At 41.8% G+C, this 27,829-nt stretch overlaps 1 protein-coding gene across 10 annotated transcripts in view; it reads right to left on the reverse strand.

Moving 5' to 3' along the window:
• LOC121535283 (LIM and calponin homology domains-containing protein 1) overlaps positions 1–27,829 on the reverse strand; it is a 146,052-nt gene that overhangs the window by 15,161 nt on the left and 103,062 nt on the right. For 6 of the 10 annotated variants that reach the window (XM_041842246.1, XM_041842200.1, XM_041842226.1 and 3 more), the window contains exons 8-14: positions 20,286–20,580; positions 6,833–7,264; positions 5,461–5,499; positions 2,796–2,922; positions 2,301–2,461; positions 1,551–2,037; positions 69–416 (exon numbers count right to left, since the gene is read on the reverse strand). In XM_041842246.1, the coding sequence (XP_041698180.1) occupies positions 69–416; positions 1,551–2,037; positions 2,301–2,461; positions 2,796–2,922; positions 5,461–5,499; positions 6,833–7,264; positions 20,286–20,580 (1,889 nt within the window). Of the gene's footprint in view, positions 1–68; positions 417–1,550; positions 2,038–2,300; positions 2,462–2,795; positions 2,923–5,460; positions 5,500–6,832; positions 7,265–17,999; positions 18,312–20,285; positions 20,581–27,829 lie in introns of all 10 variants that reach the window. The other 4 variants (XM_041842218.1, XM_041842254.1, XM_041842237.1 and 1 more) reach the window with 4 other exon arrangements.

Raw genomic sequence — 27,829 nt, forward strand, 5'->3', positions numbered from 1 at the left:
AATGAGCATCCTTTTGATAACTTATATATTTTTTCAGAGAAACAAAGCAGCATGTACTGGAGCCTCACCGTGGGCAGTGAGGTGGGCCGGCTAGGCGGGATGGACTCCTGTGCATTACCCTTCTCCTGGGCATCACCTTCTCCTGGCACTGAAGAAGGTGTCACTGCGGTGCCTGTGCTTGTGCTTGTGCCACCCTGTGCCACAGTTGTCATGGCTGTTAATTGGCTCGCCCTGGGGGAGGGGCTATGTGTGGGTGGGGGAGTGGTCACACATGGGTGTGTGTCAGAAGGGTCAGAGGAGGCTGTAGGCGTGGCAGTGGAGGGGTAGAACTGTTCAGAGGAGGTCCTTCCGTTGCTCTCTGGAGTGGTGACCTCATCGTTTCCCATGTCGCCGTTCACTTGCAGCAAACCGTCTACCTGAGTACACAGGTTATAGACTTCAGGCTTAAAGAACACAGACATGCATGCACATACATACAGCACGTGCACACATATGTGGGCACACATGAACATATGCACACGCTACAAAGATGCATTTCAATCTAAAAATCAAACATTAAAATCCCATTTTAGAGACCCAGTGACTGCATCCTCACCAAAAATATCCATCAGACAGCAATGCAAGAACAGTCAACTGGAGTGAAATCCCAAATCCCACATTCCACAGCAATGACCGCAATATGACCAGACAGTTCTATTCCTGACCATCCAGACCGGAAGTTGCCCCATGTTGTAAATAAAGCCATAACTCATTCATGTTAACGCTGGCCTATTAGCTATTCAGCTAGCTCCTGATAAAACACTGGGACTGAATGAAAGGCTGTAATGTATGTGTGAGCAGCACCGAGTGCTAACTCCAGACGCACAGGGGGGTTGTTGAATGGAGGGGTACTCACTACCCATAATCCCCCCTCAGTCTGTGTGGCCCTCTTTGTCTGCCTGGAGACCCACTTCACATTGAGAGGGCCTACTCGTCAACTTTTTAAGTCAATACGGAACAGAGCCCCCCATTCAGGCGGAGGCTCCACTCTGCTCCAAATAAGACATTCCAGCCACTAAAGTGGAAAGAATTGGCTCCTGGTTTGTTCCCGTAATAACCGAAAAGCATGTTATCTTCCTTTGGAATAGGCCCATTTGGCGAATCACTGTATGGATGAAAATGAACACCCTGTTGTGCTAAATCGAGACCTCACAACCGACTTCGCAGAAAAAGGAAATGGGATTTCTATCTTTCTGTCTGAAAACATGACACCCAATCTCCATGGTTTCTGTCTGCTATTCTAATGTAAATGCCAAGACCAGGGTTCTATTTACATAATACATTTCGGTGTGCCCTGGGAATACTAGGCTGAACAAAACGTTCCAACTACTTTAGGGGACGCTAGTATCTTAGCATCTGTTAGTATCTTAACACTTCTGGAAGCTGCCCTGATTTGTTATGGGAGTGCAAAACAACCCGACGACACCCTGGTAATTTGAACCCTGGCTCACACAATATAACACTGATAAAACCCTTGCTGATGCTCCATTAGCTTGCATTTTGTGCCTCACCTTGCCTGGCTTGGGTCCTGCCAGCATCTGCGTGTCCTTGGGTTGGATGTAAGGCTTGGGCGTCAGCAAAGGCACAGACTTAGGCGAGACAGCCTGGATAGAGGGGTTTGGTTCAGGCGTGCGTGACCGAATCTGGGGGCGATGAGACTGACCCTGGGGGAACCCCGCCACTTGGGCCTCGACGGTAGCGGTAAACTTGGGTGCCGGGAGCGACTGCTGCCTCAGGTACTTCAGAGGACCATTTGGATCTTCTTCCGGGGAGGTGGGGTTGGGAGAACGGGAGGTGGGGGTGAGGGAGAGATGTGTGTTGGTGGCAGTGGTCGGATCTTCAGAGACGCTCCTGTCCAGCAGTTTGGGCAGTTGCAGGCGCTCCAGCACTGCTTCACTGATGGTGAAACGCTGGGCGTAGCGGTGGAGGACCAACGCCGCCTCCTCGGGGGTGCGGGCTGACCGGTAGGCCTCGCGGAGCTCATTCTCACGACGCTCCCTAGGGATGGAGAGACGGGAGGACAAGGTGAGACAGGGGCCATGTGACTGGCTACACACTGACGAAAGCATCATTGTTGAAATATTTCTGTACATTGCTACTGATCCCCTGATGCAGTTAAAAGCAATACAAAATTGGTTGAAGCCAGGATGCGATAAAAAACAACAGGCCAGGATATAAGAAACATGAGAGTAGGTATAGGTCTATACTGTACATTGAGGCAACCAACAATATGGAAACCAGGGTTCGACCTAGTGACCTACTTCTCCTCCACGATCTCTCGGTAGGTCTTGATACTCTTCCTCCTCTGAGAGATGGCCCCTCCCTCGCCCGTCATCAGCTTCTCCATCATCTTCCTCTCCTCCTCCTTCTTGATCAGGTCCTGGGAGACACTTCTCCTGCGACTCTTCCACCGGGCTAGGTCCTAACACACAGACACGTCAATATATGAGTGCATAAGTATATATTTTCTTATTTTACCTTTATTTAACTAGGCAAGTCAGTTAAGAACAAATTCTTATTTACAATGACGGCATACACCGGCCAAACCCGGACGACGCTGGGCCAATTGTGCGCCGCCCTATGGGACTCCCAATCACGGCCAGTTGTGATACAGCCTGGAATCGAACCAGGGGGTCTGTAGTGACGCCTCAAGCACTGAGATGCAGTGCCTTAGACCGCTGCGCCACTCGGTGTGAGTGTGTGTATGAAAGTGTATGAGTATGTGTGCGTGTGTGTATGTGTGTGTGAGTGCTTACGTCCTGCCAGTGGTCCTCTTCTTCCTTCATCATGTTGTACTGGTTGTGCATGAGCTCGTGGCGCACCTGGCTGTGGTGCGGCAAGACGGCGTCCTCCTCACAGCGCATGTCAATCATACTCACACTCCTGAGGAAAAGAAAGGAGAGAAAAGAGCCGAGAGAGGGGAAGGAGTTATAAAGAGATTTACTAGGAGAAAAGTCTTGCATACGGTATGGACAGAACATGTTTTATTTCCAGGCACATAAGGTGAATTCATGTTTTCTGGAGCTCTGGAGTTTACGTAGTAGATGATAGTTCAGCCAGGAAAGGTAGAGGTCAAACAGGGTTGATGGTCAAACGCTTTACGGATACAACTTCTATAGGTACTGAAGTGGTCCACTAAAATGTAAATAAACAAAACCCAAAAGAAACTCATTATTTTTCTGACAATACATCTCATTGCACTACCACAAATATGATATTATTGGATATTATTGTTCTGTATACATTCATTTGTATTATACTGTGTAGAACCATGCAGAAGGTACCAGAGATCACGTTAATAAAGGCATATTATAACCACATGTATCAAATGCGATCAAAAGGTTATTCAGTGAGCTCCAAAAGTATAGGGACAGTGACAAATGTTTTGTTGTTTTGGCTTTGTACTCCAGCACTTTGGATTTGAAATGATACAATGTCTATGAGGTTAAAGTGCAGATTGTCAGCTTTAAAGCTGCCATATGTAACTTTTTGGGCGACCCGACCAAATTCACATAGAAATGTGTGTTATAGATCTGTCATTCTCCTTGAAAGCAAGTCTAAGAAGCGGTAGATCTGTTCTATGTGCGCTATGCAGAAATTGTGCCGCCATTTTTAGTGGTTGCTAAAATTTGAATAGTTCTCCTAATTTCAGTTTATGTGACAAAACAAGCAAGTATAGTGTAGAGAATCATTGTACCATCTAAACTGCTGTGAAATATATTCTCCATAACCAAAAATATTGTATTTTAAGCTGTTTGAAGCTGGTGTACAAAACCGAAAGCACAGAAATAGCCCACATAGAACAGATCAGTCGCTTCTTAGACTTGCTTTCAATGAGAATGACAGATTTATAAGTCACATTTCTATGTGAATTTGGTCCGGTCGCCCAAAAGGTTACATATTGCAGCTTTTGGTTTCGTACACCAGCATCAAACAGCTGAAAATACAATATTTTTGGTTATGGAAAATATACTGTATTTCACAATGGTTTAGATGGTACAATGATTCTCTACACTATACTTGCTTGTTCTGTCACATAAACTACAATTAGGCAAACTATTAGAATTTTAGCAACCAGGAAATGGCGGAGCGATTTCTGCATAGTGAATCTTTAATTTGAGGGTATTTTTTTTATCCAAAACAAACAGCAAATGCATCTAACAAATTTGTAGTCATTGCGTGCTATGAATATGGGACCAAATACTTCACTTTTTACTACTTTTATAAATTTGTCCCAATACTTTTGGTCCCCAAAAATGGGGGTACTATGTACAAAAAGTGCTGTAATTTCTAAACTGTCTGCACTTTAACCTCATAATCATTGTATCATTTGAAATCCAAAGTGCTGTACAGAGCCAAAACAACAACCAAAAACTGTCACTGCCCCAATACCTTTGGAGCTCACTGTATATACATAAGCACATCTATACAACAGAACAGCACAGAGCATCAAAGTCATACCCTGCAAGTATTTGACCCAGGTTTTGTTTTGAGAACCACAGTGAGATCCTCATACAGTGCCGTTACAGTGATGGTACATGTCATTGTGTGAGTGTATGGGACATTCATCATATGGTGTGCTCTCTAGATGCCCATGTTGCCTCCCACAATTTTTGAATGTTCCGGCTTCACATGTCTGTATGTAACAGAACAGTTTGGCATAGAGGAACTACGTCACTGCCTATGTCACTACCTTACTCGTTTGAATAAAATACAAAATAGTAACTAGCAAGATGGAGATCAACAAGGTTATTTTTAATGAGTACATTTCACAAGTGGCTAGTTTGCATTAACTACCTTCACTAAATCCTGCAAAGGTTTTGCCTGCAAACTTTGGTTTCAAATCGCGACGTTCTGGCATGTCTGCTTTATGATTTGTTGGGAGAGTTGTCTGTCTGAACAGGACCCACCCCAGATTTTTGTTTTACCCTTATCGAAGTTGCCAAAAGAGTCTGTCATTGAAACCAGACCCTAGTCACTGCTGTTGCCTAGGGTCGGGTTTACGAGACTATAAGCTCTACACAAGACACAGGGGAGTGATCTAGGCCCATCCCATTCCACATTAGACCCTCGAAGGCTAGAAGAGACAAAGTTACTTGTTGAGGCGCGTCTTGAGTTCCAACGTTTGCTTTTGATTGTGTGAGTGTGAGACATGCAGATAACAGACGCTGGTTAAAAACACATTTGAAGTCAACCGCTAGTCCCTCTCCACTTCTCGTATATCTGAACGGAAAGGATGGGCGTAATATGGTTAAAAATCCAGTAAGGCCAGAGTTTCCACCATATTGCTTACACCTATCAGCTCCTTACAGATCTACTAGAAATGTCTAGAAGTTGGGGTCTAGAGATCTTAGCATACTAAGCAAGTGTGGTTTAGGAGGGCAGGGATGTGCATCCGATGGGTAACAAAGAACCACTTACTCTGGGTCATCTGACACACTAGCAGCTCTGTGACTGAATCTACGAAAGCAGAGACATGGAGAAAAAAACACACTAATGAACAAACACACAACTACAACACAATGCAATATATACAGATATGAACCCACAACTACACAATGCAATACATACAGACATGAGAATAGTACAAAAGTGTGAAAACACCTGTAGGCTTAATGTACTGTATGGGTTACCATTGACAACAGTATGAGTTCTTAGTAAACAATCATGAATGCTTAATGAGATACTGTAGGTTTAATATGATCTAAAAGTCAGTAATTTATTTATGGTTATTCCGGCTAGATCTGCAGATCCAAATTGATGTTTGAACACAAGGTGGAGCTCTAGCCAAAAACACAGCCAGCTGAGCACTTGGGAGAAAAACCACTGAATTCACTGCACTAATATAGGCCTCTACAGCATATTGTGTGGCGCAGATGGAAATGATCTCATGGCGCAGTCTAAAACAAAACTATCAATAAAAGCATGCATCTTTTATTAGCCTGCTTATAACCCATCTTCAAAGCTGGGGTTCGTCGACTCTTGCGACCAAACTGGCGGTTTGGGTTAACCGGGTTTGGGATTAAGTTCTAGGGTCACAGAGAGCTTTTAAAGCTGGATTTCTGATGTTGGGAAGGGTGTTAGTGAAAATGTGGCTTGTGGTCCTATTAAGACTGGCCACAAGAAAGCAGGAGACCCAGTGAAGAGAGTTCTTATGAAATGGAAAGCAGATATATTGTTTAATGGGCTGTATGTATTTGTCATTTATTTGTCGTAGCTGCCATACAGAGAGCAAAAAGCCATATTTTCTACTACTACCAGTGTTTTTTTTGAGGGAGTTGCTTCAACCAGTGTGCGTTGGAAAAGGTCAATGTCAAAGGTCATCATGCAAGGTTATTCAAAGGTCACATCTATGACAGGTCACTGTCATATCTTGCTCACATGCTCCAAAACATAAAAACCCAAATGAACAAATCAAATACTAAAAAGAAAGTATTAGCTTCCATGCATCCAAAAGCAACACACTTCATTCAGACTTCAAACTCTTCCCTTAGCCTGCTCGGGTCAAAGCAACTGAAATTAACAAATTCTGCCACTTGTGAAAGGTCATGCAATCTTCACATATGCCATCCGGAGGTGTGCATCACTGCTCAAGGTCACGGCCGCATGCATATGAAGCAGGATTTCTAAATGTCTTCCCGAAAGATCATGGGTAATGTAGTTCCCTGTATCTGATCCGTGTTGGCCGGGAGAAACCAATAAGTTGTGGCCATTAAGGTGTGATGCTCCTCTCTTAGCCAACTGAGAATGTTGTATCGGTCACTCAATCCTAGTCGATGGACGACAGGCTCACATTGGCTGGAGGTCGTCGTCAAGCCAAGATGGACGTCTCGCCACCGCTGGTTTGTCGCCCTCGCGACCTTCAATCTCCGACTTGCCCATGCGACCCTGGCAGGCGACCATCAGCGTGGTGGTTGCCCCGACTGCAGGAACGGGCAGGAACTGGCTTGGACTGGTAGTGCCGCCGTGTTTCGGCGAGGTAAGGGTGTGGCGAGCCCACATGTCGTTGTTCCTCCCTGTGTCTGTTGCCAGGGATATGGCCAACCCAACCTTCTTTGGCCCTACCTCCTCCCTGTCCATCATGGGAGGAGGAGGGAACTTCCTGGTTGTTTCCGGGCTGGCCCCGGCGCTGGAGGGGCTCGTCACGACGATGGAGGTCATCATGGGGCTGGTTGTCAGGGACGACAGGTGGTATAGTTCCTCGGAGAATGAGCGGGCAGGGCTACTGCTGAGAGAGTGGTTTGGTTAGCATTGACCAAGGTCGTAATTAGGGAAGGGCATTTGACATTATTTCACTATTCAAATAATATCATTAAATTTTTTTTGATATCCGGATATTCCAAATGATTTTAAAACAGCAGAAGGTTGCTTTTCTCCATAGTTTTTGGCTAAAAGGAACAATGAAAGAGTAGTCTGATTTTTGCCATGACAGAACTGATTCTGTTACAAAAAGGTTTTCCATTGATCTGTGTCAGTTCTTGTGGAAACTCTGTTTGGTGCGTGCATGTAATTGCTATTTGAAGTGGGGAAAATAGCATACCGATGTCAGGGCAGACCAGAGCTCTAAATGTGCAGAAGTAGCTCAACACACAACATTCAAAAGTTTGTTTAATCAAATTAAGTATTTCAAATGTCATGGTATATCCTTGTAGGTAACAATGTCACAAGGATAATGACATTTAATTTATAACAAAGCATTGTCAAAACAGGCCTACCATTTATTTTTCTCTAAAAATGAACACTTACTCAAGTAATCGAAGATATCGTTTGGATATCCGGATATTCGATTAACCATGCCCATCCCTAGTCGTAATATAAAGACCTTGGCATTGTCTCGGAACTCACCCCACTGGGCACAGATGTCAGTTAAACATCTAGTTTTGATTTACATTTGGTTGAGTTGGCAACGTGAGTTGCCAACCTGAATTCAACGTGAAATCAACAAAGAATGTCACCATGTCATTGGATTTGGGTTAAAAGTTGGGTAAAAATGACGTGGACACAACATTGATTCGAACAGTTTTCGCCCAGTGGGACATTATACCTGGAAAGTAGGTTTGTGAACAAAAGCAGAAAAAAACAGTAGTATTGGGCGAAAACCCATAATAGCTATATCTAAGCTGCTCTGGTAAGTCATTTTCAGTCTACACGCCATTGCCATTGAGAATGTGGACATATCCTCTGTCATTGAATAGATTCTGCCAGGCAGTGAGAAGGGCACATCATGTCCCAGCCCTGGTTGGGGGTCAGGGTCGTCACCAGCTTCTACACCCACAAAGTCCGATTCCACAGCCACAAAGTCCGATTCCACACCCACAAAGTCCGATTCCACAGCCACAAAGTCCGATTCCACACCCACAAAGTCCGATTCCACAGCCACAAAGTCCGATTCCACAGCCACAAAGTCAGATTCCACAGCCACAAAGTCAGATTCCACAGTCACAAAGTCAGATTCCACAGTCACAAAAAATTGCTTTTTGGTCTTCATTTAAGGATAGGTTAGGCAAAAGGTTTGTATTGTGGTTAAGGTTAGGGTTAAGGTTAGTGTTAGGTTTAAAATCTAATTTTAAGAAGAGAAATTGTAGAAATGAGAGGGGTTTATAACTTTGTGGGTATAGAAGCTATTGACGACCGGGGCTCATGGTCGGAAGGACCCCGCATTTCCTACTTCCTGAGGGTGGGTTCACATGTTCCCTGTGTGTTGGATTACAGAAAATGTTTCTGGGTAGGCTACCTAGACTATGGCAAGTATTTTGTGTGTTGTGTGTGTGTGTGTGTGTGTGTGCAAGGGTGTGTCTATATCCAACGTGTGTGTGCAAGCATGAAAAACCAATGTGTGTTTACCATACACAAGGGCAGCATGGTGACTTGTTGATTATCTCCAACCAGTGCCATAGAACCATGTTGCCTAGGTGATGAATGAATCCCTAGCACATCTGATTATACTCCAACCCTCAATCAGCAAAATACACTCTTCACAGGTCATGAGGTCAATCTCTGTCATTTATCCAGAAAAAAGGGAACAAAGGAATGCCATTTGAGTTTGTGCATCTCAAATACCCTCTTGTAATACACATTTGTGGTTGTTTTACCTATTACCTACTTTAGTTGAAAGCACCGACTGTGAGACGCTCTGAATAAGAGAACAACAGTGGCCAAAGAGACATTCCAAGGACCACATGTGTGATTACTCACGAAACCCAGACCAAAAATACCATGGGAACGATGGGAACCACACATGTGGAGATCATCCGTTCACCTACTCTGCGTCTCACAAAGACACAGCGGTTGGAACCAAAAATCTCAAATTTGGACTCATCAGACCAAAGGACAGATTTCCACCAGTCTAATGTCCATCGCTCGTGTTTCTTGGCCTAAGCAAGTCACTTCTTATTGGTGTCCTTTAGTAGTGGTTTCTTTGCGTCAATTCGACCATGAAGGCCTGATTCACGCAGTCTCCTCTGAACAGTTGATGTTGAGATGTGTCTGTTACTTGAACTCTGTGAGGTGCAATCTGAGGTGCAGTTAATTGCCAATTTCTGAGGCTGGTAACTCTAATGAACTTATCCTCTGCAGCAGAGGTAACTCTGGGTCTTCTTTTCCTGTGGCGGTCCTCATGAGAGCCAGTTTCACGATAGCGCTTGATGGTTTTTGGGACTGCACTTGAAGAAACGTTCAAAGTTCTTGAAATTTTCAGGATTGACTGACCTTCATGTCTTAAAGTAATGATGGTCTGTTGTTTCTCTTTGCTTATTTGAGCTGTTCTTGCCATAATATGGACTTTGTCTTTTACCAAATAGGGCTATCTTCTGTATACCACCCCTACCTTGTCACAACACAACTGATTGGCTTAAACTCATTAAGAAGGAAATACATTCCACAAATTAACTTTTAACAAGGCACACCTGTTAATTGAAATGCATTCCAGGTGACTACCTCATGAAGCTGGTTGAGAGAATGCCAAGAGTGTGCAAAGGGTGGCTACTTGAAGAATCTCAAAAATAACATATATTTTGATTTGTTTAACACTTTTTTGGTTACTACATGATTCCATATGTGTTATTTCATAATTTTGATGTCTTCACTATTATTCTACAATATAGAAAATAGTAAAAATAAAGAAAAACCCTTGAATGAGTAGGTGTGTCCAAACTTTTGACTGGTACTCTATATATTATTTTTAATATATATACTGTATATATATATATACAGTTGAAGTCGGAAGTTTACATACACATTAGACAAATACATTTAAACTCTGTTTTCACAATTCCTGACATTTAATCCTAGTAAAAATTCCCTGTCTTAGGTCAGTTAGGATCACCACTTTATTTTTAGAATGTGAAATGTCAGAATAATAGTAGAGAGAATGATTTATTTCAGCTTTTATTTCTTTCATCACATTCCCAGTAGGTAACATTGCCTTTAAATTGTTTAACTTGGGTCAAACGTTTTGGGTAGCCTTCCCACAATAAGTTGGTTGAATTTTGGCCCATTCCTCCTGACAGAGTTGGTGTAACTGAGTCAGGTTTGTAGGCCTCCTTGCTCGCACACGCTTTTTCATTTCTGCACACACATTTTCTAGAGGATTGAGGTCAGGGCTTTGTGATGGCCACTCCAATACATTTACATTTTAGTCATTTAGCAGACGCTCTTATCCAGAGCGACTTACAGTTAGTGAGTGCATACATTATTTGTTTTCATACTGGCCCCCCCGTGGGAATCGAACCCACAACCCTTGCGTTGCAAACACCATGCTCTACATCCCTGCCGGCCATTCTCTCCCCTACCCTGGGCCAATTGTGCGCTGCCCCATGGGTCTCCCGGTCGCGGCCGGCTACAACAGAGCCTGGATTCGAACCAGGATCTCTAGTGGCACAGCTAGCGCTGCGATGCAGTGCCTTAGACCACTGCGCCACTCGGGAGTTTACCTCGACTTTGTTGTCCTTAAGCCATTTTGCCACAACTTTGGAAGTATGCTTGGGGTCATTGTCCATTTGGAAGACCCATTTGCGACCAAGCTTTAACTTCCTGACTGATATCTTGAGATGTTGCTTCAATATATCCACATAATTTTCCTTCCTCATGATGCCATCTATTTTGTGAAGTGCACCAGTCCCTCCTGCAGCAAAGAACCCCCACAGCATGATGCTGCCACCCCCATGCTTCACGGTTGGGATGGTGTTCTTTGGGTTGCAAGCCTACCCATTTTTCCTCCAAACATAACAATGGTCATTATGGCCAAACAGTTCTATTTTTGTTTAATCAGACCAGAGGACACTTATCCAAAAAGTATGATATTTGTCCCCATATGCAGTTGCAAACCATAGTCTGGCTTTTCAATGGCGTTTTGGAGCAGTGGCTTCTTCCTTGCTGAGCGGCCTTTCAGGTTACGTCGATATAGGACTCGTTTTACTGTGGATATAGATACATTTGTACCTGTTTCCTCCAGCATCTTCACAAGGTCCTTTGCTGTTGTTCTGGGATTGATTTGCATTTTTCGCACCAAAGTACGTTCATCTCTAGGAGACAGAACGCATCTCCTTCCTGAGCGGTATGACGGCTGCGTGGTCCCATGGTGTTTATACTTGCATACTATTGTTTGTACAGATTAACGTGGTACCTTTGGGCGTTTGGAAATTGCTCCCAAGGAGGAACCAGACTTGTGGAGGTCTACACATTTTTTTCTGAGGTCTTGGCTGATTTCATTTGATTTTCCCATGATGTCAAGCAAAGAGGCACTGAGTTGGAAGGTAGGCCTTGAAATACATCAACAGGGACACCTCCAATTGACTCAAATGATGTCAAAGCCTATCAGAAGCTTCTAAAGCCATGACATCATTTTCTGGAATTTTCCAAGCTGTTTAAAGGCACAGTCAATTTAGTGTATGTAAACTTCTGACCTACTGGAATTGTGATACAGTGAATTATAAGTGCAATAATCTGTCTGTAAACAATTGTTGGAAAAATTACTTGTGTCATGCACAAAGTAGATGTCCTAACCGACTTGCCAAAACTATAGTTTGTTAACAAGAAATTTGTGGAGTGGTTGAAAAACTAGTTTTAATGACTCCAACCTAAGTGTATGTAAACTTCCGACTTCAACTGTACAGTGAGGGAAAAAAGTATTTGATCCCCTGCTGATTTTGTACGTTTGCCCACTGACAATGAAATGATCAGTCTATAATTTTAATGGTAGGTTTATTTGAACAGTGAGAGACAGAATAACAACAAAAAAATCCAGAAAAACGCATGTCAAAAATGTTATAAATTGATTTGCATTTTAATGAGGGAAATAAGTATTTGACCCCTCTGCAAAACATGACTTAGTACTTGGTGGCAAAACCCTTGTTGGCAATCACAGAGGTCAGACGTTTCTTGTAGTTGGCCACCAGGTTTACACACATCTCAGGAGGGATTTGGTCCCACTTCTCTTTGCAGATCTTCTCCAAGTCATTAAGGTTTCGAGCCTGACGTTTGGCAACTCGAACCTTCAGCTCCCTCCACAGATTTTCTATGGGATTAAGGCCTGGAGACTGGCTAGGCCGCTCCAGGACCTTAATGTTCTTCTTCTTGAGCCACTCCTTTATTGCCTTGGCCATGTGTTTTGGGTCATTGTCATGCTGGAATACCCATCCACGACCCATTTTCAATGCCCTGGCTGAGGGAAGGAGGTTCTCACCCATGATTTGACGGTACATGGCCCCGTCCATCGTCCCTTTGATGCGGTGAAGTTGTCCTGTCCCCTTAGCAGAAAAACACCCCCAAAGCATAATGTTTCTACCTCCATGTTTGACGGTGGGGATGGTGTTCTTGGGGTCATAGGCAGCATTCCTCCTCCTCCAAACACGGCGAGTTGAGTTGATGCCAAAGAGCTTGATTTTGGTCTCATCTGACCACAACACTTTCACCCAGTTCTCCTCTGAATCATTCAGATGTTCATTGGCAAACTTCAGATGGGCATGTATATGTGCTTTCTTGAGCAGGGGGACCTTGCGGGCGCTGCAGAATTTCAGTCCTTCACGGCGTAGTGTGTTACCAATTGTTTTCTTGGTGACTATGGTCCTGGCTGCCTTGAGATCATTGACAAGATCCTCCCGTGTAGTTCTGGGCTGAATCCTCACCGTTCTCATGATCATTGCAACTCCACAAGGTGAGATCTTGCATGGAGCCCCAGGCCGAGGGAGATTGACAGTTATTTTGTGTTTCTTCCATTTGCGAATAATCGCACTAACTGTTGTCACCTTCTCACCAAGCTGCTTGGCGATGGTCTTGTAGCCCATTCCAGCCTTGTGTAGGTCTACAATCTTGTCCCTGACATCCTAGGAGAGCTCTTTGGTCTTGGCCATGGTGGAGAGTTTGGAATATGATTGATTGATTGCTTCTGTGGACAGGTGTCTTTTATACAGGTAACAAACTGAGATTAGGAGCACTCCCTTTAAGAGTGTGCTCCTAATCTCAGCTCATTACCTATATAAAAGACACCTGGGAGCCAGAAATCTTTCTGATTGAGAAGGGGTCAAATACTTATTTCCCTCATTGAAATGCAAATCAATTTATAACATTTTTGACATGCGTTTTTTTTGTTGATTTTTTTGTTGTAGTCCTTCAAATAAACCTACCATAAAAATTATAGACTGATCATTTCTTTGTCAGTGGGCAAACTTACAAAATCAGCAGGGGATCAAATACTTTTTTCCCTCACTGTATATATATATATATATATATATATATATATATATATATTATTTTGTATATATGTTTTCCTTTGTATTTTCCCTAACACTACCACCCCTCCCCTAATTGTAGTAAACTAAGGGACAACAACCTTTAGGCTTCTACTTCCAGCTTATACATACTATATACATTTTACGGACACACTATATTTTACAGTAGTTATCTTTTTTTTTCATTTTTAGTCCCATCCTTCAGCTACCTTCAACCTCTGCCATCTATCTCTGAACACCATCCAGTTTTGAGTTCTATTTGCCATATATTTGTCAACTGTACTGTGATGTTTCACAAAAGTTCTGAACCTTTCTATTCTCATAGTTTCTACAGATTGTAAATTAAAGATAAACATTTTTGCTAAGAGTATTATTATATTATTGATCAATTGACTATGACTTTTTAGATCACCCAGCAGTGCTATTTGCAGAGTTAACTCCAGGTAAATGTTGCAATTCTTCAGCCATTCCTGAACCTGCGACCCAAAACAAGCTACATATGGACACCTACCAAAACAAATTATCTAATGATTCTGTCTCTTCGCAGCAAAATCTGCAGAGCTGGGATGGTTGTATCCCCCACATTCAGTGCCTTGCAAAAGTATTCATCCCCCTTGGCATTTTCCCTATTTTGTTGCATTACAACCTGTAATTTACATTGATTTTTATTTGGATTTCATGTAATGGACATACACAAAATAGTCCAAATTGGTGAAGTGAAATAAAAAAAAGTACTTGTTTAAAAAAATTCTACAAAACAGATAACGGAAAAGTGGTGCGTGCATATCTGTTCACCCCCTTTGCTATGAAAACCCTAAATAAGATCTGGTGCAACCAATTACCTTCAGAAGTCACATAATTAGTTAAATAAAGTCCACCTGTGTACAATCTAAGTGTTACATGATCTGTCAGATGATCTCAGTATATATACACCTGTTCTGAAAGGCCCCAGAGTCTGCAACACCACTAAGAAAGGGGCACCACCAAGCAAGCGGCACCATGAAGACCAAGCAGCTCTCCAAACAGGTCAAGGACAAAGTTGTGGAGAAGTACAGATCAGGATTGGGTTATAAAAAAAATATCCGAAACTTTGAACATCCCACGGAGCACCATTAAACCCAGTATTAAGAAATGGAAAGAATATGGCAACACAACAAACCTCCCAAGAGAGGGCCGCCCACCAAAATTCACAGACCAGGCAAGGAGGGCATTAATCAGAGAGGCAACAAAGAGTCCAAATATAACCCTGAAGGAGCTGCAAAGCTCCACAGCGGAGATTGAAGTATCTGTCCATAGAACCACTTTAAGCCGTACACTCCACAGAGCTTGGCTTTACAGAAGAGTGGCCAGAAAAAAGCCATTGCTTAAAGAAAGAAATAAGCAAACACGTTTGGTGTTCGCCAAAAGCCATGTGGGAGACTCCCCAAACATATGGAAGAAGGTAATCTGGTCAGATGAGACTCAAATTTAGCTTTTTGGCCATCAAGGAAAACGCTTTGTCTGGCGCAAACCCAACACCTCTCATCACCCCGAGAACACCATCCCCACAGTGAAGTGTGGTGGTGGCAGCATCATTCTGTGGGGATGTTTTTCATCGGCAGGGACTGGGAAACTGGTCAGAATTGAAGGACTGATGGATGGCGCTAAATACAGGGAAATTCTTGAGGGAAACCTGTTTCAGTCTTCCAGAGATTTGAGACTGGGACGGACCTTCCAGCAGGACAATGACCCTAAGCATACTGCTAAAGCAACATTTGAGTGGTTCAAGGGGAAATATTTAAATGTCTTGGAATGGCCTAGTCAAAGCCTAGACCTCAATCAAATTGAGAATCTGTGGTATGACTTAAAGATTGCCGCACACCAGCAGAACCCATCCAACTTGAAGGAGCTGGAGCAGTTTTGCCTTGAAGAATGGGCAATAAATCCCAGTGGCTAGATGTGCCAAGCTTATAGAGACATACCCCAAGAGACTTGCAGCTGTAATTGGGGGGGTGAATAGTTATGCACGCTCAAGTTTTCTGTTTTCTTGTCTTATTTCTTGTTTGTTTCACAATAAAAAATATTTTGCATCTTCAATGTGATAGGCATGTTGTGTAAATCAAATGATGCAAACCCCCAAAAAATCAATTTTAATTCCAGGTTATATGGCAACAAAATAGGAAAAATGCCAATGGGGGTGAATACTTTCGCAAGCCACTGTATATATAACATTCTATTGGTTGCAAGAATTTTGTATAATAATTTAAATTGAAAAACTCTGTTTTGAATCCAGCGTCATTTTGTGTATCAGTTCATAAACCATGAGAATAGTCCTTTGCAGGAAGTCTTGTTCACATATATTTGACTATTGTAGATAAAAGCATAATTGAGAAATAATTTATCGAAGTTTGCATATTTATGATATTTTGGACTTACCCAGACCTCCTTTAAGACTCCATCTGTAGGTGCTAAAAAGCAAACATTGGTGTCATATGAAGCTTTACCACTTGCTCTGTAATATGAGGAGTATTTTGATTTCAATAACATTTTTACATACATTTTTGAATATTGACAAATATAAACATGAATATATACAATATCATTTTTTTAATTTGGCACATTTATCAATATATTGTTGAACATTAAAGTTCCAGAGAGGGATCTCTGCTACTTTTAGAGTTATGATCCAATTTGTAAGCATTACCAACACAGTGAATGTGAAAATGCATTCAAAATGGTCGCCTTCTGCTGGTGATTTGCAGGATGTGCAATGATACAAGTAAAAGGAGGGCTGTGATTGGTTACAATGCCAATTTCTCTGTATAAAATCGGCCATAACTTTAAAACTAACAGAGATCCCACTCTGGAACTTTGATATGCCCATAGAGTACATTATGTTCAACAAGAAAAAAATATTTTGCTAAATCAAAAATATTGATATTTTCCAATATTCATAAATGTATGTAATATATTTAGATTGAAATCAAAATACTACTCATATTACAGAGCAAGCGGTTAAGCTTCATATGATACCAATTTTTGCCAGCATCTACAGATGAAATATTATGGACTCTTAAGGGAGGCCTGGGTAAGGCCAAAATGTCATAAATATGTTAACGTTGATTAATTATTTCTCAATTATTCTTTTAGATACAAATGTCAAATATATGTCAACAATCCTTCCACCAAAGGCCTATTCTATGGATTACATTTCGTGAAAAGCATGGCTGTGGGAAGATGGCTACAGAACGTATAAATAAATAATAATAAATAAATAGGTCATTTAGCAGACGCTCTTATCCAGAGCGACTTACAGGAGCAATTAGGGTTAAGTGCCTTGCTCAAGTGCACATCGACAGATTTTTCACCTAGTCAGCTCGGGGATTAGAACCAGCGACCTTTCGGTTACTGGCACAACGCTCTTAACCACTAAGCTACCTGCCGCCCATGTCAATACATCTGCCAGAAACACATAGGGAGACTCGTCCGAAATAAAGAGGACCACAAACATCGCAACAGCAGACTCCTGGCAAACACTGAAACCGCAAACGTCTGGGCTTGGTTTTCATATGGAATGAGAGAGGGCAGCTGTGTGTCCAACACCAACAAAAGCAGTGCGCCACAGCAAAGATTATATTTGGAAAGCTCCTCGAACATCCCCAGAATAACTCTTGGGTGTGTTCTAAATGGCACCATATTCCATATATAGTGCACTACTTTTGACCAGAGCCTTATGGGCTCTGGTCAAAAGTACTGCACTATATCGGAAATAGTGTGCCCTATACACAAGTCTTATTTCCACTTCAGAGTGTCGTTAGTCAGCCAAAATAGAGAAGAGAAAGAGAAAGCAGACATATCCATAGGGTGGATCCAAATTCAACTCACAAATGCCCCCAAATGAGCATCAGTCATGTCTGTGTCAAATAATAACAGGCAAAGTTACGCTCTTATGAAACGGTTCACTGAATCCCTCAGAGTTTGTGTAAATAGTTGTCTGCAAAAGAGTTTAAGTTGTCTGCATGGGCGGTGTTTAAAGGTGTCATCACCAAAACAGTAAAGTTTTAAAATCAACACATCTTACAGGGAAAACCTTCTAAGATTGGGGCAAAGGTTTAATTAAGTTGGGGTCAATGGAACCGTGGCTTGAGGAGCCAATAGCGTCTTTAAGGGAAAGTCTCTTGCCTGGGGGTTGTTGGGTTGGGACAAGGGGTTAGGGTTTAGGCTTTAGGGGTTAGGGCATTCTGTGATTGGCACCTTTGCTCAGCAGTCACAGTCAGGTGTATAGCCATCTCCCTGTGGGTGAGTGTGGGGGTCTGTGAGCGTTGAGGGGGGTTGTAGGGGTGACGTTCATATTCCTCTTCCCTCTCCTTCCATTCCTGCCTCCAAGTGCATGCCGGAGTCAGCCTCCCTTCCTCCTCTTTCCTCTCCTCCATTTCTTCCTCCTTCTCTTCTTCCCCGTTCCTGTGTTCTTCTTCGGACTGATTCTGTGGTTTGGGAAGGGGATGGGCTTGGGGCTCTATAGGGACTATAACTGTGGGTACCTCTAGGGTGGGGAGTTCAGTCGGACTGTTATACACACACACGCACACACAAGGGGCAAACACAACAACACCAACATGCAACCATGACACAGGTTGCATGACACAACACAGCACAAACCAACGCCACAACACATATGTGAAACACACAACCATAACCACAAAACACAGTCATAGCGTGATCATATGGACAATGACAATGGGAGTAGCAAAAAGGAAACCACAACACACCAATGGAAACATGCACGGTGGAAGGGAAAAAGGAGGGGGATCAAAGAATGAAAAAAACATCACACATGATAATGATACAGTGTGGATGGAATAACAATCTCAAAGCATTTGAACAAAGAGTCACTGAAAAGCAGAACAAGCTGATTGAAGGATAATGTACTGGTCAGTATTGGTCAATCAGGGACCCGATGACCTCGTAAGAAGCTCAGGCCAATCTCATGATCTCATGCAAGCACAAGCACATACAGTACTCATGGATGTACTCAGATAGGTATAGTATGAGCTTAGGACCTACCCTTGCACACCCACATGCAGGTTTAGACGTATGTGCACCCACACACACACATACACACTCTTGCTTGCTCATATTCGTGCCTTATTCACTTCCACTAACAGGTTTAACCCTTTCCAATTACAGCCTTGCACAGAGAGACACACACACGTAGAGGAAAAATTATTTCTGCTTAATGCTTCCAGCTGGAAGCCAGTTATCCCTCCTCCTTATTGAGAAGCCTGTATCATCGGTGTGAGAGTGGTGTGTAGGTGATACGGCAAAAGTCAGGTCTAAACTAATGAGATTAATGTCAAACCAAGCCATGTCAACAAGGTCAGATACAGAAGCAAAGGCCTGATTTAGTAGGTGACGTCTAGTGTAAATAAATACACACACACACAAGCACACACACACACACAGTCGTACGTACGTGTGTGTGTGCACTTATGCAAGCTTATGCACATAAGCGCATGCACACACAAACAGAAGCACACACACAAACATGTGCATAACACACACACACACACACACATGATTTTAGCCATCTACTGAAATATTACAAGATGAGTGGAACAAGCCATATTTTGGTTTCATGAAAACCTAATACTCTGTTTTGATATCAGTTTCCAACAACACTCAACCGAGTCATATAGTAGCCAAAGTCGGTCACACATTTTAGCAGTCACCTATTTGTGTCTGCATAGCAAATGCCTCGCCTGTTGCTGGCTTTTCTCTCAGTGCTTCGGTCTCGGCCAATCAAAACACACATCTGGTCTCCATCAGCCCATCCCATCATGCCACCACTGTACAATTTGTATTTTATTTTTCATTTTCTTAAACATGCATGTTCCACATCAGACAGGACATTCCCTGTCTTCCTTGTGCAATGGGGGAATTACAATATGAAGGAAAATTGGCTGGCGGTAGCTATTTTTAAAGTGCTGTGTCAGGTCTGGTGGAAGAAACAACATATCGGTGATACGTATAGAAGCTAGACACTTCTAGAAAAGAAAGAATAAGCCCTCCGAGTTTGTTTTGTCTCAATGGTAATACCAGAGAAAGAGCTGTTAACATGAACATTTTGGGCTAACGTTTGGATTGATGGAAAACAGTTATCACTTTAGTGAACAACAGGAGTATGGGAGGTACTTTCTCAATATACTGTATGACAAATATTTATAAACAGCATATATGGTGATGAGCTTCTACTGCTATTGACATAACCCCTCCCACTATCTATTGGCTTGGGTCTGACTATATTGTTCTGTTAAAGCATAGCAGGTGATACACGTGAGTAAAAGTGAGCAAGTTTCCCTGGAGGCAAGAGTGCCAACAATACATTTAACAAATTACACCATGGCTATGATCCAATATTCATACTAGCATTCCACTTAGAATCCAATACATTGCTTGTGGATATTGGAACAGAGCCTACTACCACCACTACATTCAATCTATCACTTCTACCACTACTACAACTGCATCACCAATGCTCACCTGAAGGGTCTATTGCTTCCTATGGGCGAAGTGGCGGTACTCCAGCTCTTGCGGCCACCCCCGCCCCCTCTGCCGCCCTCCTCCTCCCGGCCCTCACGGTCGCCCCTCTTTCGGCGCAGCGTTGTGGGCACATAGCCACTGGCATTGCTCTTGTTGGGCAGGTACTGGTTGAAGGGCACCATCACTCTGGGCTCGCTCACCGAGGTCCGCCGCGCCAGCATGTCATCCTTGCGCACGTCCGGCAGCTTCCTGCCCCTGTGTGGTCCGGCGTCGGACTCTGAGTCACTGCCGCGGCCTGGTGGGTGCAAGAGAGGGAGAGACTTTGACTTTTGATCTGTCTTTATTGAGACCTTCTCATTTGCTTAAAACCACCATGAAACCTTGGCCCACCCCGAGAGAGTACGCGAGAGAGAAAGAGAAAGACAAAAAGAGAAAGAGAAATAAAAAAATAAAAATAGAAATGAGAGAGAAAGAGGGGGAGAGAGAGAGAGAGAGAGAGAGAGAGAGAGAGAGAGAGAGAGAGAGAGAGGGAGAGAGGGAGAGAAAGAGGGGAGAGAGAGAGAGAGAGAGAGAGAGAGAAAGAGAGAGAGAGAGAGAGAGACTAAACAGAAAACAAAGAGAGAAATAACTGCTTTGGTTTTCAAAATTCAACATCAGTAACCAGGTTTCCATAAACAGTTTTTATGCGAGTAAAGTCATACTGAAAAAAATATAAATAATCACGACAGCTGTGATGGAAAAAGGAAGTGTCGGTACAATTTCAGAAATGTCGATAGACAATTTGTACGTTCGACATGGTAGTATATTCTGTGTCGGTAAAATGAATTATGCGACAAATTGCGGTGGAAACTATTTAATGCGCAATTGTTGATAGAATAACCATCATGTCAAGGTACATTTGCAGTCACGGATGCTATGTTGTGTTGTCGCCCGGCTACGACTTGAAAAAGCATGCACCGTTTATTAGGCTACAGATTAAATAAGTTATGACGAACATCACAGGGTGGTGAAAGTATATAAATACTTGAGGGTCTTCATTTGCATGCTAGTGACATGAGGGTCGTTCTGCCAATTAACAAAAAAGAATGATCTTGCTCTTATCCATCTCATCATATAACCTAACCTGTGAACTTAATCAGCTAAATGTTGTTTAGAGAGCATGCATAAGTTTGCCATTTATCGCAACAGTTTGTGTAACAAAACCATTCATAGAGTGGAAAATGCAATGGAAACACATTGAACTTATGTTTATTATTCGGTACATGATAACTTTAGCACAAAAGTGGTATTTATGTGCACTACGTCATCACGCACAGCCTTTTATCTGCAACAAGTCCGTTTTGATGGAAACAAGCCTCTGGTGGGAAAATGTGCATATTTTTTTATGCATGTAAAAAAATAATCTGTCTCAAATTGGATAGAAACCTAGCTAGTGTTTCACAATCGTCGTCTAAAAGGACCACTTTCATTTGTTTTCATTTCAATTAAGCTATCTAATCACTGACCTCTCAAATTAGATATACGTTATTGAAAGTAATCTACAGGGAAGCTAGAAACAATTGAACAGCAAGACATCTTCTAGATCGTCCCTTTAAGAGCTCTGAGTCTGAAATAGCCATAGACTGTATAAAAGGAAATAAACCACAAGAATCAGATTGAAAGAACATTCAGGAGTCCCCCAGGACCTGGCCTAGATGATAATGTGACTTGCCGATCTAGTAGTGAAGTAACTCTTTAACCACCTATGTACCTTACTAGGCTTTCTCAAACAAAATGTACAGTACACTTTTTTATGGGCTAAGGTAGCGTTGCTCTTGCAACCATAAATCAACTGAAAATTGTTGGAATACCAGTATTTGAAGGGCATTAGACAGCACACACAATATCAATCATCTTTAAGAGTTAGTCTTTTTCGAACTCAAAGGCACTTAATTGCAACCCACGGTTGAGAAGAATGCATTTGGGGTGCCCTGCTGCGAAATGATAAAAATGTTTGCTACAATGTCCGTTTTTTCTGTCGGCAGTAACACCTGGTCATGCAGAAACGCATCCCTTAAGGTCTCCCCCGCTCTGCCACATAAATTCCTCCCCAAGATGTTCACCTCATGTGTTCCTAGTATCCCCCTTCCCAAAAGAGCACAGTACCACGTACACTCTGTGCGATAGATAAGGTCAAGCACTCAATCTTCTATGTTTGTCACATTCACTGTTTTCTTGTCGAGTCAACCAGTTGTCCCCATAGGAGAACCCTTTGAAGAACCCTTTTTGGTTCCAGGTAGAACCCTTTTGGTTCCAGGAAGAAGCTTTTTGGGTTCCATGTAGAACCATTTCCACAGAGGGTTCTACATGGAACGAAAAAGGGTTATCCTATAGGGATAACAGAAGAACTCTTTTGGAACCCTTTTTTCTAAAAGTGTAGAGATTGTCTGCTTCCCAAATGGCACCCTATTCCCCCTACATAGTGCACTATTTTTGACCAGAGCTTTATAGACCCTGGTCAAAAGTAATGCACTATAGGGTGCCATTTGGGATGCAAACATTGACTTTTTGGCAGGATGAAGGCTAGAGAGAGGCCTCAAGCGACTTCTGCTTCAAACTGACCATCGGTTCTAAAGTAGAGGGGTTTAACCATTCAACTGCTTCAATTGAAACCATAAGCAGGTGCCACTCATGCATGCAGCCCATATCGACTGACATGTGGTCTACTGTTAACATGTGTGCACCATGGTACCATACACTGTAAAGACATGTATGAGAAACTTTGGACCATGGGTCAATGCCATACAGAATCTCAATACTGTAGGTGCCCGTGTTTCTATACTAAAGCACATGTGTTGGTGTGAGAGTGTGTGTCTTTGTGTGTATCAGGGTCGTTCCACAAAATGTGTGCCTTTTGGACATGCAAACTTTTATGAAATTAACTTTAAAATATACTTTTTTTCAATTGCATGGAGAATATGTTTAGCATACGGAAAAACACTTTTTTTTCCCATCTCAGACATAAAAATCCTTTGAACTAAGAGCATTTTATCTGCACTTGTACCACACTGTCGGCCATCCCTGTTACAGACATTTATATAATGGCCTATTAGTTAAAATGATGTTTGAGATAAATCCAACATTGATCAAGTGTCCCTTGTACAAATACATTCACATATAATATCAAAGTGATAAAGTTAACCCACATTTTACAATGATATAGCATGTAGTTTGCATTTTGCATGTCAAAACCCTATGTTTTTTCATGTAAAAATGTGTCTTTAGAATTTCATACAAATGTCGGTATGAATTATAGTTCTCATAATATTTTACACATTGAAACGAACATGAACTGTACATTTAATAATTGTGCATTATTTTCAGTACAAATTAAGCTCTTATCAGGGTTGACACTTATTGTAGATAACAGGGTTGACATAACAAAATATTTTACCATATCATCTGTGTACTTTTTAAAATTCAGATATAAACATCCCCATGAAATAAAAACCTACAGTGCCTTCAGAAAGTATTCACACCCTTTTACATTTTCCACATTTTGTTGTGTTACAAAGTGGGATTAAAATGGATTTAATTGTCTTTTTTCCACCAACTATCTACACAAAATAATTCATGAAAAATAAAAGTAATATATCTTCATTAGATAAGTAATCAACCCCCTGAGTCAATGTTAGAATCACCTTTGGCAGCGATTACAGCTGTGAGTCTTACTGGGTAATCTCTAAGAGCATTCCACACCTAAAAATTCTACAAGCACTATCAAATTGGTTGTTGATCATTGCTAGACAACCATTTTCAGGTTTTGCCATAGATTTTCAAGCAGATTTAAGTCAAAACTGTAACTTGGCCACTCAGGAACATTCACTGTCTTGTTGGTCCCCAGTCCTTAATGATTACAAGCAATGATGCAGCCACCACTATGCTTGAAAATATGGAGAGTGGTATTCAGTAATGTGTTGTATTGGATGTGCCCCAAACGTAACACTTTGTATTCAGGACAAAAAGTTAATTGCTTTGCAAGATTCTTTGCAGTATTACTTTAGTGCCTTGTTGCAAACAGGATGCATGTTGTGGAATATTTGTATTCTGTACAGTCTTCCTTCTTTTCAATCTGTCAATTAGGTTAGTATTGTGGAGTAACTACATTGCTGTTGATCCATCCTCAGTTTTCTCCTATCACAGCCATTAAACTCTGTAACTGATTTAAAGTCACAATTGGCCTCATGGTGAAATCCCTGAGCGGTTTCCTTCCTCTCCGGCAACTGAGTTATAGGAAGGACGCTTGTATCTTTGTAGTGACTGGGTGTACACCATCCAAAGTGTAATTAATAATTTCACCATGCTCAAAGGGATATGAAATATCAGCTTAAAAAAATGTTACCCATCTACCAATAGATGCCCCTCTTTGCGAGGCATTGGAAAACCTCCCTGGTCTTTGTGGTTGAATCTGTGTTTGAAATTCACTGCTCGACTGAGGGACCTTGCAGATAATTGTATGTGTGGGGTACAGAGATGAGGTAATTAAAAAATCATGTTAAACACTATTATTGCACACAGTCCATGCAACTTATTATGTGACTTGTTTTGTGAATTTGTTATGTGACATTTTTACTCCTGAACTCATTTAGGCTTAACATAACAAAGGGGTTGAATACTTATTGACTGAAGACATTTCAGCATTTCATTTTTAATTAATTTGTAAAACTTTTGAGAAAAATATAATTATACTTTGACATGATGGGGTATTGTATAGGTGAGTGACAAAAACAACAACAATTTAATCAATTTTAAATTCAGGCTGTAACACAACAAAATGTGTAAAAAGTCAAGGGGTGTAAATACTTTCTGAAGGCACTGTAGGTATAAGAAAATAAGGAACATAGATAGATAGTTTGTTTACTGTAAAAATGTTTTATTACCAATTAACAGTTGGGTTTAGAAATGTTTATTAATGTGCACTGTTCCTGTAAAACTAAATGTAACAGGATTGAGGTTGAGGTGTTAGGTGAAGATCAGCCATTACTCCTCATGTGGTGAAGAGCATGGGACCACATGGTGTTCATGAAATTAGGAATTATACATATCTTCCAAACATAATAAAAGTTTAATCAAATAAAATCTTTCCTAACATTAATTGAGGGAACAGGGTTGACGTGTTGAGCTCGACCACCTCAGTCAAAGATGATATAACAATTATAAACTGACCAAAAAAAAGAGAGAAGACTAACTTCCTTTCCCAGCATGCTGTTCAGGAGACCCAAACGAAGTCATGTGCCATAAAACATTTAACTTGGTGGAAGACTTGGTCCATTATTTTAAAGGGGTAAATTGTTTGCATAAGAGGGTTGACCTTAAAATGAGGGACAGATGTAAATGCATCACTAATCACATATTCACAAAATATTCAGAAATGACTTTGTTAAAGCAACAAAATAACTAGGCCTTTTTTATTTTTTTTAAATTTTTTATTGAATATTAAAACATACAATCTACCTGCAGTGAAGCCGCTCAACATTTACATTACATTCAGTCATATCACAGACTCCCATCCAGAGCGACCCACGAGAGCAACCAGGGTCAAGTGCCCCGCCCAAGGGCACTTCGACAGATCTCCCACCATGTCAAAAAAGGGATCTGAACCAGTGACCTATCGGCCACCGGACCCCGCTCCCAACCGCTAGGCCACCAACCATCCAAGATCCCCCCACAGTTCCCCGAGAGCTGCCCCTCAACCATCCGAGACCACCCCCACAGTCACCTGCGCGGCATCAGCCTTTACAATGATGGTGAAACTTTGAGAAAGTTTTAGATTAAATGGGATGACATCTTCCTTGAAGTGACACAGGGTTGACGGAGGGACATGTCAAAACGCAGAATTTGGGCAGTTTAGCAAACCTTTATTGAATTCTCCATGTGATCTATATTAAAGGGCACTTAATTTACTATACCAGGCTTTTCAAATTAAATATTGGTGCATAATTTCTACTTAAAATATCCAAAGAAGGCACCCACTTCGTGGAACGACCCAACACAGTACGTGTTTATGTATGATTGATATCATGGTTCCACACATGTTAAAGCACTGCTGTGTGTCTGTGAAGTTCCTTGGACTATGGGGTCCATGCCATCCAGTACCTTACTACGGGACTACAAATAAAACACATTTCAATGACATCACATAACCCACTGTATTCATTTCCATAGTTGTTGACTGTGGATGGAGCAGCTTTAGCAGAAAAGAGAGGGAAGAGAAGAGAGCAGACTAGAATAGGTATAGAGTACAGTAGCACAAAGATATCTATTTATCCACAATGTGTGTTGATCTACATAACTCCTCTAACAAAAGAGGGCTGTCGATATCAAATTCCTTTTGGAGATTAAATAAAAAATCCCCTGTGTCCTCTAATTATTTTTGGGATGGACTAAGTGAACTTCCAGAGTGAGTGAGAGAGCTGAATGACGGTAGCAGCATAAGAAAGCCCTGGACCATGAAAAACTAGTTTGGTGTAGCTATTTTGTGTAAACAGTGATCATTTGGAGCCTTTCTTCTTGGTGTAATCAAACCTCGTATCATTGGCTGATCTCTGGTCTGGTCTGCTGTTCTCAGATATAGTGTTTGGGCCTCCAGGAGGTCTCTTGGAACTGTTCCAGAGTTAGAAGAGCCCAGGGATGGAGATGGACTGGACATGAGGCACTGTGGCATGGATAGTGAAAAATATTTTAATGTACAGCTGGCCTCACTAAATTAATTTCCCTAAAACCACTCAATGTTTACCTACATAGCAAACCCAGCATCAATCAATCAATGTTTCCATATAAACCAATAGCAAACAAATACCAACTACTTAACGTTTTCTTACAATCCAATAGCAAACCAAACATCTACTTCTCAATGCTTCCCTACAAACTCAATATCACCCACTCAGCCATTCGCAACAACAATAGCAAACCAAACATCAACCACTCAGCTTTCCCTAAAAACCAATAGCAAATCTAACATCAACCAAACATCAACCACTCAGCTTTCCCTACAAACCAATAGCAAATCTAACATCAACCAAACATCAACCACTCAGCTTTCCCTACAAACCAATAGCAAATCTAACATCAACAAAACATAAACTACTCAGCGTTGCCCTAAAAACCAATAGCAAACCAACCATCAACCTCTCCAGCTCTAAGCACTTTCACCCATAGACACAGCCTTGTCCTCCACACTTCCAGTTCCTTCCAAACAATAACACACCCTTGCCCTAGACAGGAAGCTTGGTCTTGTCCCATGTGTTGCATTTCGTTTTCAGGATCTCAGCACAAACGTACATTTGGTGGCGAACGTCGTAACCTTTTACAAGCCTCCAATAAAAGTTAAGAGGTTGCGTTGCAATACACTGTGTGGTACTACTCAACATCTTTCTATGGCAACTTACGACTAGCATGACATTATAAAACACCTTCCGATTCAGCCAAGCTATAATCCAGACTCCATTCGTGTCTTCGATGCAGTGAGTAAATATTCTTTACAGCTGTTGACGTGTCTGTCTTTC

The sequence above is a fragment of the Coregonus clupeaformis genome, chromosome 2 (assembly GCF_020615455.1).
Source record: "Coregonus clupeaformis isolate EN_2021a chromosome 2, ASM2061545v1, whole genome shotgun sequence".
NCBI classification, from domain to species: Eukaryota; Metazoa; Chordata; class Actinopteri; order Salmoniformes; family Salmonidae; genus Coregonus; species Coregonus clupeaformis.